General features: G+C 37.8%; 1 protein-coding gene across 4 annotated transcripts in view; it reads left to right on the plus strand.

Annotated features, from left to right (window-relative positions):
* The window catches only part of BNC2 (basonuclin 2), a 336,970-nt gene that overhangs the window by 207,944 nt on the left and 113,953 nt on the right, over positions 1 to 15,073 (plus strand). For all 4 annotated transcript variants that reach the window (XM_027709215.1, XM_027709213.1, XM_027709216.1 and 1 more), the window contains exon 3: positions 4,744 to 4,846. In XM_027709215.1, the coding sequence (XP_027565016.1) occupies positions 4,744 to 4,846 (103 nt within the window). The remainder of the gene's footprint in view (positions 1 to 4,743; positions 4,847 to 15,073) is intronic.

Below are 15,073 nucleotides of genomic sequence, written 5' to 3' on the forward strand. Positions count from 1 at the left end.
TGCTGCTTCATAACTTACTGTCATGAGTCAACGTAAACCAACACAAGTGTAGATCTCTATGTTTCTCATCAACTTTGATTATTTTGATGTAGTGTCATGTCTTAAGACCAACTACTGTATGGCTCTAAATTATTCTCCCAATGACAGTGTTACTTACTTTCAATAAAATATTGGTTCAAAATTAGGTATTGGGCATTTCCAATATAGAATAAAACTTTGACAATAGATAGAAAATGTTAATTTAACATACTGATTTTTCTTAAAGTTGAGAGATGAGTTGCAAAAAGTGCTTTTTGCTTTTACTTTTCCAAGTAAACTTGGAAATTTTTACTTTTCCGAGTAACCTTTGCTTTTACTTTTACTTTTGCTTTTACTTCTTGTAATTTCATGCAAATATTTCATTTATTGATATACACCACCAACATTTTTATTGTTTCTAAAATCATAAATGAGATAATTTTTTCTGTCAGTTAAGTATGGGAAGTTCTTGCCTGTATTACAAAAACGCATAGAACTTGTGAATTGCCACATTATACAAAATCTAAATTTTAAGTATGTGTATGTGTATATACGTGTATATTTAAAACCCTTGGCATTCTTGTTAATTCATACATTTGTGCAGAATGCATATGCACTTAAGTCTTACTGATTTTAATGCAGCTATCAAGAACTGCACTTATGGACCAGTTGGCTGGTCTGCAGTCTTGCTGAAAAGATTTCACTGACCAGATCATCCTCAAGCTTCATGCTCCTGTATCTGGTAACAGTGGATTTAGATTTTGTGAGCTCTGTAGGATAAATGTATGGGCGATGCATTAGACAGGTAGATTGTACAGAGAGTGGGTATAGTTTACTCCATTGTGTATTCGATGCACAGTAATATATTATAGATGTTGGATAGCGGACATTTCTTAAATACCTTTTTGTACTTGAAAAAGGTGAGACAAGGACGTGAAGAGTAAAGCTCTGTTAGCACTGCCACTGCATAGAAGGATGTAGCTGAGACTTCAGTAAGATGCTATTCAACCTCACAGGACTCTTTTCAGTAAGATGCTATTCAACCTCACAGGACTCTTGAGGCCTCACTCAAGTTATATTATGACTTTTTATTGCAAAACTTACCTGTCTCTGCAGAATGTTATATCGTTTAAAACTCCCTTCATCTCTTGTAGTCACTGGTAAGAACTCCAGAGGAAGAATCATATCTCTTTTTTACATGTTATCCTCCTTCTCCCACACTGTAATCCCTTTCATGGTAGGTTATTGCCTCTTATCCCTTGGAATCTCTGCAAAATAGACAGATTGATTTTCCACCACTGCTATAGGCTATTAACATGTGAATAATATTTACTTTTTAGATATAATCAAATCACCCAAACAATGTTAAATGAATATCCTTGGTCTGGGGGAAGCCCACAGAAGTCAGGTCCAACATCTTTTAATGTTATCCATACAAACTTAACGCATAGGTGTACTAGAAATCATCCTTTAATATTAGACAAAGTTTCCTTCTTTCTGTATTATACTTTACAGGAAGAAGATCTCAAAGAGAGCAGCAGGATATTTCTGATTGTTTCAGTGTCAATTATAAAATTTTAGGATTTTAGGAATCAGTGGTATAAGCTATTTTAGATGATTCTACTGAAATCCAGTCTATTTCCTCCACAGCTCCTCATTATAATTTTGATAGAAATACAAGTAAAGTTATGTTAGGAACTCACTTGAAGGGATGTATAAAAATGTCTGAGAACTCCTGTTAGCTGAAGGCCATTGATTTGGTAAAACATAACAGCATGTCTCAAGAAGCTGCAGAAAACCATGTTTTGTTACATACTTAAGGGTATGTAACCTGGAAGTTGTCATCTAAATATACGGTCGCCTACCAACTAGTAGAGGGGAGGCTGTATTTGCTGATTTTACCCTTTCTTTTACTAGGCAAAGTCATTGGTTTCTTTTCCTTTCCTTCTGTTCTCTCTCTGTCTTTCTTAGAGAAATTTCGAGGAAGACCTTAGTCAGGGAAGATTTATGATTCTTTCCCTACAAAATAGTTTAATATGCGAAGTTCCATTGCATAAACTTTTTAGCAAAATCTCAGGAAGGCAGAATTACAGGGCATGACTTCCAGAATGCCTAGCTATACTCTTTCAGAAGCACTTTCTAGCAAAAGTTTAATATTGCTACCCCCTTGGATTTTTATACCTACTCTTTAATAGGTTTGAACAGTAGTTACAATATTTAGGGGCTACAAACTCACCCAGGATCTTTTTCTTATCCAGACTTCCGACCCCACCTCTTTCAAGTTAAGCAGTAACACATGTCTGACTAAGTTTCCCCAACACACACTACTATCTACAAGCACACCAGCTACTGGGTGTTAAAATTCTGCCACTGGAAAATGGAGATCTGCATTACAGCTTTGGGTTCTTAGGTGAATCTATGCCACATTCACCTCTGGCTGCCATTCTGGGTCCTTCCTTTATAAAAGTGCATAGCTCTTTTTGAAGACTTTTCAGATTTAGTTACTTGGGGAAAAAGCTGACATTTTCACGTTTCTGAAAAATTTCGATGAACTTTTTGGGCGATATAGAAGATAGGAATTATACTAATTAATTAATCTCCTTCAACACTTTACATCATCAATACTCTCTTTAACTCAGGAAAGAAGAAAGGAAACATGTAATCTAACTTTTTTCCCCCATCTTAAATCTATAACAGCTAAATGGATCATTTTTAACATGTGTAATAAAACTTACTCTTAAGCTGAAACATTGTATTTCAGGTTCAAGCTGGATCAAATTTTTACAGACAACCTGTTAGCCTCTAGGCCAAAAGTAGGTAGGGTTGTAATGGAAATGCTGATGAGCCGTAATAAAGCAGCTCTACCATATGTCAGAGTTTCATCTGCTACGTGTACTACACTATATTACACCTCTTATACATACTGTAAGTGACAAGTGAACAAATCAAAATACCATCGAATACAACAAATATGAACCACATAGGTGCAGAGATCTAAAAAAGGTAGTGAATGTGAGAAAATCTTTTATGGTCAAATAAGAATACCATTTTTTAAGACCTCCTTCTTGCAGTACAATTAATTACTGAGTTCATTAATTAGTGAACATATTAGCGAAAGAACACCATTACTGACCAGTGGAGACCTGATATATTACTGAGTCAATAAACTATTGAACATGAAACAGGGCCTTTCAGGAGAATTTTTTCTCATAACCCACAAACACATATATTATTCTTGCATAGTCAGCACTTCTTTAGTACCCTTATATTTCGTATTACTAATTCTTTTAATCATGCATACATAGAAGAGTGTTTTATAACCTAGCTAATGAGTAATTGGACAGGTGACATTGGGGCTGAGGACCTGAAGTGTCAGGCATAACAGAGCAGGATTTTTTTTCCACAGTAGGTTTGTAAAAGATTGAAAAGAGCAATAGGATAGGATAAAGGACACTTGTACCCGAAATTTGTCAGAGAAATACAGATATTAAGTGTATCCCTGAACTACAAATGTCTTTAAATTGCTGTCTAATGCAGATAAATAAGTAAAGAGATGAAACATTTAAAATAACTCTGAGTCTTTTTCATTGTCAGCAACCAAGGATTTTAGCTTGGGCAAGCTAATGCTGAATGTAATTTTTTTAAAGGCAGTATAGTTAAGATAATTATTTTTTGATATGGAAAAAGTGTGTGAATGTGTCTGTTAATTCTTTGGAAAAGGCAAGTGTCTTCATAATTCTTTAGTATCGCTGTGGCAATAGGTACCAAGCACCCTTCCTCCACCTTAGCCCCACATAATCATTGATTGCATCTAAATCTATAAAGATATCTTTTCCTGGCAGCTCTGGTAGTTACAGTAGATTGTTAATCTGTGAATGATCAGAATAAGCATCCCCATCTCAGAAATCTCCATGCAAATTACATCTAAATGCATGCCATAAATTTATTAGCAGCAGTTTGAAGTGCACAGGTCATCTTCTACACTATTTAAAAACATATGTCTGTTACACTATAAAGAGTCTCATTCAATTTATATTCACTTTTCTGTAGATGTAGCTAGCCCCTGCCAAAGTAAACCTGTGTAATTTTTGAAATAATTTTTAAAAGTAAGATGAGATATTAGTAATGTGTATTATTTAAGCAAATTTGAGATCTCTGCATAGGACAGGAGTTTTAGAATTGCTCCTCTGAAACAGAGAAAAATATGTTTAACAAATGAGGAATGTTAGGAGCTAGAGGGCTATGCCTAGATACTAGAGAAAATGATAAATGCAAAGGAAAGTTACAGAATGTTTTATGAACCAGTCCTATTCTTGTACCTTGATCACTTTATCCTGTTTTGGGAACCCATCAAATACATTACTCCTTTCTGTAGTGGAGTTACTTCTTAGTTGAACCACATAAAGGAAACCTGAAAATAAGTTTGGGTACCATGGGAGAAGGGGAAATATATCTGTAGTTTTCCTACAGAATCCTCATACTACCACTTTTTTTTTTCCTAAAGGAAATAGAGCAATTCTTTTAAAGATTTTAGGAATGTATTCAAATCCATGGGACATACTAACATATGTTTTTGAAAGAAAATTAATTTCTACTTAAAGAGCAGTGTTTTGGATGTTAGAAAAATGGGGTTTGCTATGCAGTTCATATCCTTCTAGCCCTCACAACAAATTTTTACTAGCAGGTAGAAATACATTAATATGTGTTTTTTGTTTCTTTTTCTAGGCTATTCGCTGTACACTGGTAAATTGCACATGTGAATGTTTTCAGCCAGGGAAGATTAACCTGAGAACCTGTGATCAGTGTAAACATGGCTGGGTGGCACATGGTAAGAAATGTCTGTTCCAGGTTTGTTTTTTCTATTCTGTCTATCTTTACCAGTATCTCTAAATAGTAAGAACTGGACTGATACAGACAGTAGTTATACCTATTTGTCTACACATGCATGTGTGCCCTGACTGGGTTTGTACACATGTATGCATGCATGTACTTTTTTTACGGCAATTTGTAGAATGAAAAAGTAATAGTCTGTTATTCTGGCAATAGCTTCAAGTGCTTCTAAAGTTCAACAGCTTGTGTACAGCTCAAAAGAGTATTCTAGCCTTCAGGAAATAATGTAGTTCTAGAAGGGCTTAACAGAAAGGCAAGAAGTTTACAGTATGGTTGCACAGCAGAGTTTGTCTTGCAAATAGGCATCAACCAAAAAGTCACAGGATCTAATGGAAATTCAAACATACCGGTGTTAAACTTGCAGATCTCACGTTGGGATGAGTGTATCTTGTATGGCTCCACGAAATTGTGCATACATGATCTATGAGTTGAACAACTCTTCCCATGTTTGAGTAAAGAAAGAAAGAAGGAATTAGAATGCCCAGATCCTGTATAAAGGCATGAAAATTCCATTTTATTTATCCTTTCCTACTTTGTGTATTTCGTGGAGGTTTTTTTCCAGACAGTCATGATTAAGCTAGCATGAGAGAGAAAGAAAGCGCTATATACACCATTAGAAGGCAAATAAGGAGGATACCTAAAATGGTTTAATGAAAAAAAAAAAAGGAGAAGGGCTGGGGGGGGGGGACAGAAAGATTACTATGTTTGCAGAAGAAATTACTGTTGAAGTAATTTTTTTCTCATGGTCTAGGCTATTGGCACCAAAGCAAGCACACTCCTCATTCCCCACTTTTATCAGGCATTGAGGCTTCTATTCTATGAATTTTATTTTATTTTGATAAGACCTTGAGTAGAAGGTACTTGATTCCCAGGCTGACGTATGACAAGTGTGAATGCTCAACAAATTCAGCAGCACAGACTGACTTAGAATCTTTTAAAACCTTCACAGAAATGGAAAGGAAAACAGGTACACAGCCTAATAATGCTTACAACCTGCCTAGAACACCACCAACCTGGTAGCTGGTTGCAGATTTATTATGTACTAGATTAACTAAGGATATGACTAATATTTGCTCCCTGTATTTCCCAGAAAAATATCTTCAGTCACAGTATAACCAGATTCACATTTCTTGGAAGAATTGCTAAGCGTCACAGAATTTGTATAGTTCAGGCTTGCTTCAGGTTTTGTGTAGAATCAGCATCCGAGATTTTGCTGATCCACAGATAGGGAAGCACTGTCTAGCTTTTTTGCAATGTCTCCTCTTGTTAAGCAATAGAAATCAGGAGTCTAGTGCTTAGATTCTGGCACCTGAGCATCTTGAGTTTTCATTTTAATTGGTACATCTTACAAGAGTGCAGTCAGATTTTCCTGATAAATTCTTCCCTATGAGGTGATTGAATTCAAAGTCAGAGTATACGACAGTAATCTGAGATTACCACAGTGTGTATTATAGAAATGTCCCTGTTTACCAATCCGGAAAGTTTAAAGGCGAATGTGATGATTAGGGATACATCACCTCCTCCCATATCTGAGTGCTTAGCATTCCAAATGGAAAACTTTAAACAGCCATATTGTAATGGTTTGAGAGCCCCAAAATCCAATTCTCGAGTCCAAACCCCTCTCCCTCATCTCAACTCACTGTGAGATGGGTTTTCCAGACACCACACAAGACTCAAAATGAGGGGAAGGGATTATATTACAATGACGTTACAAGTAAATATTATAATACATCACACACATACACACATAATCTTAATTATGTTTTCTATGATAAAGCAGTATTTACAATGGATCAAATCTCTGCTTCCTCCAAATAAAAGTCCAGGAGGGAAGAAGGAAGAGATCCTTTCCACTCTCAGAGCAGCAGTCTCTCTAGGGTGGTAGTCTCTCTCCTTCCATATAGCAGCTGTGGCTGGATCTATTATCATTACACAGGAGGGAGGCCTCCAAGCCCCTCTCGGCCCTTTGACTCCAGGCGAGGGTCTTTTTCTTCTGTGGGCTGTGTTCACCGGGACAAAGGTCGCTTCACCACATCATATCAACGAAGTACAGGAGCCTTCGTGACGGTCCTTATCTTCAGGGGATTCAAGCCCCCTTGCAGAGCTGTCGTGCTCTGTCTCAGAGCAGCGGGGAGGTGAAGCCCTCCTCCACATTCTTCTGGCCGTCCTGGTCCAGCTCCGGGAAGCCTTGAGCTTCTCAGCTCCTTTCTCTGCAGTGCATGCTGCATTTCAAGACTCCTCTTCAAGTGGGAGTCCACCACCGCTCCTCTCTAGGGGGGGATCCCCAAGGAGTTTGGGGGGTTGGTTGCAGTTCTTACCCCAGACTCTGTCTCTGCAGGGCTTAGTCCTGCTCTCTCTCTCTCTCTCTCTCTCTCTCTCTCTCTCTCTCTCTCCATGAGAGATCTCTGTGTCTTCCTTGGCTGCATGCCGGCTTTGCTGCTTCTCTCTTATCTCTTGGCTCTCTGTCCTCCGGACACTGCTGCTTCTGCCACCGCTGCTCCTGCTGTTGCTTACGGTGGAGAAAAACTCTCAGCTTCTCAGTCACAGACCTCAGTCCAGTTTAACACTGTTTCCGAATTTCTATGACCCACAGCCGGGGGCTGGGGGGCTGTGGCCCCCCAGAGGGGCTCCTGCCCCTTCTCCTCATGGCTTTACAACATGGCCACCTCTCTCCAACAACAACTACTACCACCTTCTTTTCCGGTCTGGGTGATGTGTTTATATTTTGCAGAAGCGCTCATTGGCTCAACCCCAAGGGTAACTGCCCCCTGGGGGGTTTACTATTTTATAACTCTAGGGGGAAAACTTGTTTTTCCCCCACCACACACATATTATTAGAAAGTGTTTGTTTTGCTACTTTGCACAGTGAATGATGGTCTGATTTTTTTTTTTTTTTTAGTGCACTTTGTGTACATTCATTTGGAGTATTTACATTTTATGGCAGAGTGAGACAAGTCAGATTTCATATACATAAAGCATAGGTGTATAAGTTGCTTTCTGGAGACGATGCATCTGCTTCATTTTTGATCTTAGCTGTTTTTGAGGATTTTGAGGGTAGTGTTCGGGAGATGGATCAATTCAATGCACAGTAGCAATTGGATTTCAAAATGACTGAATGAGGTTGCTGTTCAGAAATTGTTTTCTTAAAACCATTAGCATGGTACTTTCAGAAGTTCTTCTTTGAATGCAAGGAGTATTTCCCGCTGCTGTAATTAAAGGGTTTCCTTCTGATTTTTATTAATGAATTTCAGCTCAGCTCCTTGACACATGATGTAGTGCTTTACTGAATGTAATTATCAAAGAATAGGTGTTTCCAACAGTAAGTACTGTGCTTATTCAGTTCTGATAAACTAGAATCATAATTACTGAATAGATCAAAAAATAGCTTAGAATGGCAGTCTTCTCGTGATGTACTTGACTCATCTGTGCAGAGTTAATTCATGTTAAGAGGTGCCATTTAAAATGTTGGAATTCTCGGTTTGAGGAGGAAAGAGCATACATTCACTACTGTATTATTGCACTTAGCAGCTGCTCACCTGTTTTCTTCTTTCCTGTTTCCATTGAAATAAGCTGCACACATCTTGAAAAGAAAGGTTTCCTACAAGTTCAGGTTCGTCTGTCTGGAGTTGCCAAAAGCAGGATAGTAAATATACGAACAGATAAATTTGAGAAGTGCTTTTGTGGCAAGATAAATGTTTCTGTTGACAAAAGATCAGCTTATCAAGTTTTTGAGCCCTGTGTCATTGTGGTAATCAGTGTTTTTAAGGCCAAAGCCAAAAGCTGTGCAGAGCATAGCAGCATTATCAAGTACTTATTAGACTTCAGGCAGGCAAGCAGATAAGGTAGATGTCTTTCCTTCCTTTTTTTTTTCCAATGGTTAAGATACTTTGTATAGTTCATATGGTGGAAAATAAAATCTTATTAAAATCTTAATAGTTTTTTAAAGAGAATTTATTTTAACCCAGACAATTGGTATTTTGTGGCTTTTAAGCCATATGGGAGTAAGATGACTACAACACTTAGTCAAAGTTTTTTGGAAATAAAGAAAAAAAACACTTTATTTGCTATGCATTTCCTCTAGCAAAAGTATCTTAGCCTGTGAGGAAAGAAATTAGGCAGGTCTGCAGTAAAATGTTGATTTCATTGACTCTGCATTTTGCCTTGTATGCATGTCATTGATATCAGAATAACAACTACCATACTGCTAGCAGAAATACTCTTATTATACCTTGTCCAACAGATCAAAAGATCCAATGCAGAATCAATGGGAAATACAGTCTACCCTCTCATAACTCTTTTGCTCTGAAAAGGTGTGCCAAGGCCACATATATCATAGTAGACTAAAGCAATTATTTCTGACATTCATTCTACTTATTTTAGTTTCAGTATCCCCACAAAAAAACCCTCTCACTGTATATTAGTATTACTAAATTTGTCTGAAATCATTGTCACCTTGTTTCAAAGAGACTCAGAAAATTAGAAATACCACTTTTCTGTCTTACCCTGAAAAAGGTCACTGATAAAACTCAGCAACAGCATGTTTTTCAGCTGTTTTGGTATACTGTGCATACTGGACTAGCTGAATTTTACACTGTTCAATCTACCTTAGGAAATTAAGTATCCTGTGAACATTGTGCTGTCTCCCTTCTTTTTTTTTTTCCCCTCTCTCAGAGAAAACTGGTCCTTACTCCTCTAGGGGTCTCTGATGTCTTTTCGTCTGCACCATGCCAATCAGTACAGCTCAGGGCTAGGGTATTTATTCAGGTAAGTTTTAGTACCTCTCAGAGGTATGATGAGGCCACATACAACCCCATCCAAGACTGGGCCAGGCCTTCTCTCTGGTAGCTTTGAGATAAAGTTCCTTTCAGTTTTAATGAAAAAGACATTAACTAGTAGGTTTTGGCACATAGGGCACATCCATTACTTTTTCTTTTCCGGAGTAAAAGCTGCCATACAGTGAATACACATGCCATGTGAGTTACACCTTGTGAAGGAAGTTTTCTGCTGCTAATATTTATGTAATGCATGTGCTAGATTGCTGTAAATGAGACTAAGAATGAAAACAACAGCCTCCACTAGAAAATGGAGAATGTGATAAAGTCAGATGCATGACATGACTGTGACTTCTTCATTCAGAATGGTTGAGTTTTCTGAATTTCCACGTGATAGGTCATAAAACTGTCAGATAAAAGAAACATAAATTAAGAACAAAAGAAAGGAGTGACAGGTAGAAATAAGAAGAGAAACAGAAGAATGCTGTGGTAATTTTAGTAATGCTATCTCTCTCTCTTACCTTGAAGTTTCTGGAAGGACTTAGTTCATGAATAAGGTTTATATTTTAAATGTGAACTGCGTGGAAATGAGACAAGAATGAAGATGAGTGCTATGTCGAAATAAAATTTAGCTGAGTTCCTATATTTGTCTCAGTCCAAAGCTGTTAAGTGAAAGAAATCCAGGTTTGCAAAGTCAGAGATAATCCCTAACAAAATAAAACAAAACAATCTTTAGAGTCTCTCTAAAAGTTGACAAAACTGCCATGTTGTTCTTTTCTTAAAAATGGAGATTTTTATGAAGAGAGTAAATAAAAAAAGAAAAAAAAAGAGAAATTTAATCCTATGATTATAGTTGAGTAGTAAAATAATCAGTTTTTTTCTATATTGTTCCTTCGGATATAAAAGATAGTCACAATTTATCATATCAAACACACTTGTTTCCTTCCATTCAATCTATTTAATTAGTTGAAATGCTTTAAAATTACTTGAGAAAATCATGAGAACATGTTTCTTCCTTTTTTTTTTTTTTGTTAAGTAGAGATTTTTAGTGAAGTAATTCTCAATGGTTCATTGATAATGAAAACTAGGTTTTCATGACTTTTAAAGTAAAATTGGTTTAGATCTAGTCTGGCTTTTCCTGTTTTTTACTGACAAAATCATTTTAATCCATCTGTTACAACTTTCTTTTGACCCTGAAGGCTGAGGCATATTTTTCATTACTAAGTTGCTTCCAGCAACCTTACAAGATTAACATTCATTACTGGTAAACACTTTTTGAAGTGCCCCTCTTCTGCTTATGCTATTCCTTTTTGATTCCCTTCAGCAGGATTTCCCAAAGCAGCCAATGCAGCACAGAGAAAATGCACTCTGTTGTCTTGTGAATACTGTGACCTAGTACTTATTTTTAAAGTCTGCCATATTCTTAGGAATGATGTGATGTAGTGTTTGCTTTGGGTTACTCTGATATGACCCTTAATGCAAGTCATGCTGAGATAAAAGCAAATCCAAGTATTAGGGCATCCAAGACAAATAATACTGTTTGAAAGGTTCATGAGACAGAAGTGACAGAAAAGAAATAATGCTTAGATGCCCCAAGATCAAATAAGATGCCTTCCTTTTCCATCCTTGTATTCAGATGATACTTACATAACCATATGGTCAAGGGTTTAACCCTCATGTAAATTTGACATCCTCAGGTGTTGAGTAATCTTTTCCCTGAGATAAACCACAGTCTCTAACTTCCACGTGTTCACACTCATACCTCCTCCGATTTCCCTGGGGATCTGTTTGAATTAAAATATTTTCTTCTCTTCTTCCCTGCCACTGCCAGGGCATGTTAATCAGTCAGGAAGAGGTTAGACCTTTCCCACTCTTCCCAACTTTCTTGGCTCACAGTCCCGGGTTTGAATATGCCAATGTCCTTCAGACATGGTCAGGTGAGATTATACCTGACCAGACATTAAGCATGCAGCTAACGACGACTCCAGTGCCTGGTAAGCCCTAAAGAGACCATGACCCATTCAGAAGCATAGTGCCTGTTTCTCCTGGGTTGAGTTATATCCACATCTCAAAGTGAAATCCTTTCTCATTGTGAACATTTTATTGTCTGAAAAACTTTTAATTTAGTAATCGCATTTTTTGGTCTCACAGAATTGGCATTATTACCATCAGATACTAATTTGCAACTCTGAAATACACTTTTTTAACTATGATTGCCATTGTTTGGCTATAAAATGCCCATAAAGGTTTAGACTAAAGCCATTTAAAAAATGCAAGATATTGTTATTTTGGTGCCCATCATTATTGAATTTGCATTTTACAGAGAAGGCTTAATCTCATTTAGTACACCCAATACAGTAGGATAAAATTCTAGGACATGTCTTGGATAATGATATCTTACCCTTTCTTCTTGAGGCATGAAACCAGTAAGGAAACAAATAGACTTGCTATGTGCAAGATGGAGCAAAGGCAATAAAAACAAAGACTTTAAATTAGCACTTGGAATTCCTCTGTCCAGTCACAGTAGAGGCTGCTTTTTGGAAAGGTAGTCAGTGAAACCCATGATCTTACCCCCTTAACAGTGGTGATAAGAAAGTCATTACAATGCCATAGCTTCAGATGGGAGCAAAAGAGTGTCTGGTGTTCACTACTTGATTCCCAGATGAGCAGGATAAATTCTGTGGGACTTGGGAGTGCAAATCACCAACAGATTTGTGAGGACGTATTGGTGGACTTCTGTGACATACATCCACTCCAGCATGTTTAGTTGACAGTACCTGCTTGCTTGTCTCTTTTAACACCTACGCTGCTGCACATTGCTGTGATGTGCTAACCACTTTATCATTTTATTGCACTTTATTACATCATAAATTTTTATATCTTCTTAACAATCCTACAAGAAACTTAATTGTTTATAGGAACATCTTAATTAACTAGAGTTCTCTAGGTTAAGCAGAACACAAATTGAAAGAGCTCTAAGTGAAACAATCCCTACCCATGTATTTTATAATGTTAAAATGGGATTTGACTTCAAGAATAAAAAATTCATACTGCTTTCAGATATTCAAAGTAACAACCATATCATGACTAACTTTACCTCAACTTTCTGTTTTGCAAATCTGAAACTGAACAAAAAAACCTTTTTTTTTTTACCCACAAGGAGGAATTTCAATTTGAGCTATATCATTATGAGTAAACTTGCCCCAGATTAATTTAGCAGACAATAGTGTTCCCATTTCCATCTGGATTTTGGAAGGAGAAAAGATAATACAAGAAATGCATAACATGAGTCTCAGAGACTTTTCTAATTGTATTCTAATTGATTACAGTCATTTTTTCTGAAGTGTATTTACCAGGAGATTTGTGAAATGGCCACAGTACCTGAATTGGGATGGGAAAGATGGATGAATGGTAGGACTAGTCTTCACAGGGTCTGAACATCTTCAACTGTGAGCAACTTTAAGACAGTGGGTTTTCCTGGAAAAACTGAGGTGGCTTAACATGTGTGGGAGAGAGTTTCATAGGCTTGAACCAGAGTTACACCCTGGACTGAAACACCACCATGGTCTTAGCTTGCCTTTGTGAAATACATCTGCCACACCATACTCCATTCAAACAGAATGATGTTAGCAGGTGGGCAGTGCCTGTTGCATTTTCATTACAGTTTTCAAGGATGCATTAAAGGTAGAATAGGCTACCTGGAGAAGTGGTGGAATTTTCCCCCCTTTAAATACTAAAGACATCTTGGCAGGACAAAATATAACCTAATCCGAGGCCCTGCTTTCATTAGAAGCATGCACCAGACAATCTGCAGAAATCCCTTCCAACCTAGAATTTCTTTGTATCACAGTTAATGGAATTGAGGTGCATTAGGATTAAGATGGAAATCCTCCAAATCCAGACCACAATCCAGGACTACCAAATATGCTTATGTCTCATTGTGTATAATATGTCAACCACATGGTTTTAGGACCATTAAACCCTATCTCACCATTATTAATGGAGAGAATAGTTTTAAGAAGGTGTTAATGGCTGATAGAAAGGGGACATTCAGCTTTGGAGACAAGAGACAAAGTTCAAAGATGAATGACTAGTCAAAGTAATAAAAGGAGAGTATTTATTTAGCAACTTCCATTACAGATTCTAGGTTTCAATAATGACACTGTTAATCTGTGTCAAAGAGCAGTGATAGTGGATCTGCCCAACAAAAAAGGTCTGAGCCAGAAGTCAAAGGCAACAGGAACACTGACCATGTCTGCGTCCTGAGCACAGTTCCTTGAGGTCTGACCATGGTAAACTAAACTAGATACTCGTAGATGCCCACTGGCAATCTCTGGCATGCAGGGGAATATAGTCAGGTCAAGGGTCCATCCAGGAGCTTCAATCAGGAACGAAAGAAGGTGGGGCTAGAGAGGACAACCAGTAACATGGTTCTGAGGGTAATCTAGGAGACGGGTCTATAGCCAGGCACACCTACAATGTAGCTGAGGTGGGAAATGAAGGTCCAGGCCTGAGCTTTAGTATTGGTTCTGGACCCATGGCGTCAGAATCCAGGGTGGAAGTCTCCAGAGAGGGTTGTTGGCACAATAGAGACCAGTTGGAACACTAAAGACTGTGACACCACGGACTGATCCGTAGTGCTGTCTGTAGCAGAGGTGACAGTGGATACCACCACACACAAAAGCAGCTGTGGGTTGGGATGCTCGCAAGATTAATCTACATGTTTTTCTCCATCAGGGTAATCATCTGGATAATCATGCTGAAGTCCTCTTTTACATAGGCACAAATGCACACACAGACAGAGTGGAACACAAGGTCCAAATCCCACAGAATAGGCTCTGTCTCATCTTCCCTACCATGGTCCCCACAGTCAGGTGTTGTCCTTCCTGCAGTTTGCCTATGCAGGAAGTTTCTAGTAGCCCAGATATTTTTCTGAGAACTTGGGATGAAGGTCCTTTACAGCTTGTTCCTTTGAATGCACTAGCTGTGAACAAGAAAGAGGGAGAAGAAGCCTACCATTTTATTTTTATAATTAGTTTAGAAGGCCAGTTCTGAATCAAAGACATGCTTTTGAGGTACCCCTACATAAAGTTAAGTCTCACCTTAATTTTTAGGAGAAAGCATTTTGGTTTTTTTTAGTTTGTATTTTCCACTCTTGAAGAAAAAGGAGTTAGTATAGAAAGAAAACATAAAAGAAAACACCTGTTTGGCTTGCAGGGGTTGGCCAGGGAGGCTGTTTTCCTGACAGGCCAAAAGGAACCAGCAAAGGGCCCCTTTAAAAAAAAAAAGGACTTCTTATTTTTCCCCCCCATTTCATGTAAGCATTGGCAGAAACTCTGACAAGCAGTTCTTCATATTTTATTATGTTCTTGTCTGGCAGAATCTCTGTCAGG

Source organism: Neopelma chrysocephalum, unplaced genomic scaffold (assembly GCF_003984885.1).
Source record: "Neopelma chrysocephalum unplaced genomic scaffold, ASM398488v2 Primary Assembly neopelma1_96710, whole genome shotgun sequence".
Lineage (NCBI taxonomy): Eukaryota > Metazoa > Chordata > Aves > Passeriformes > Pipridae > Neopelma > Neopelma chrysocephalum.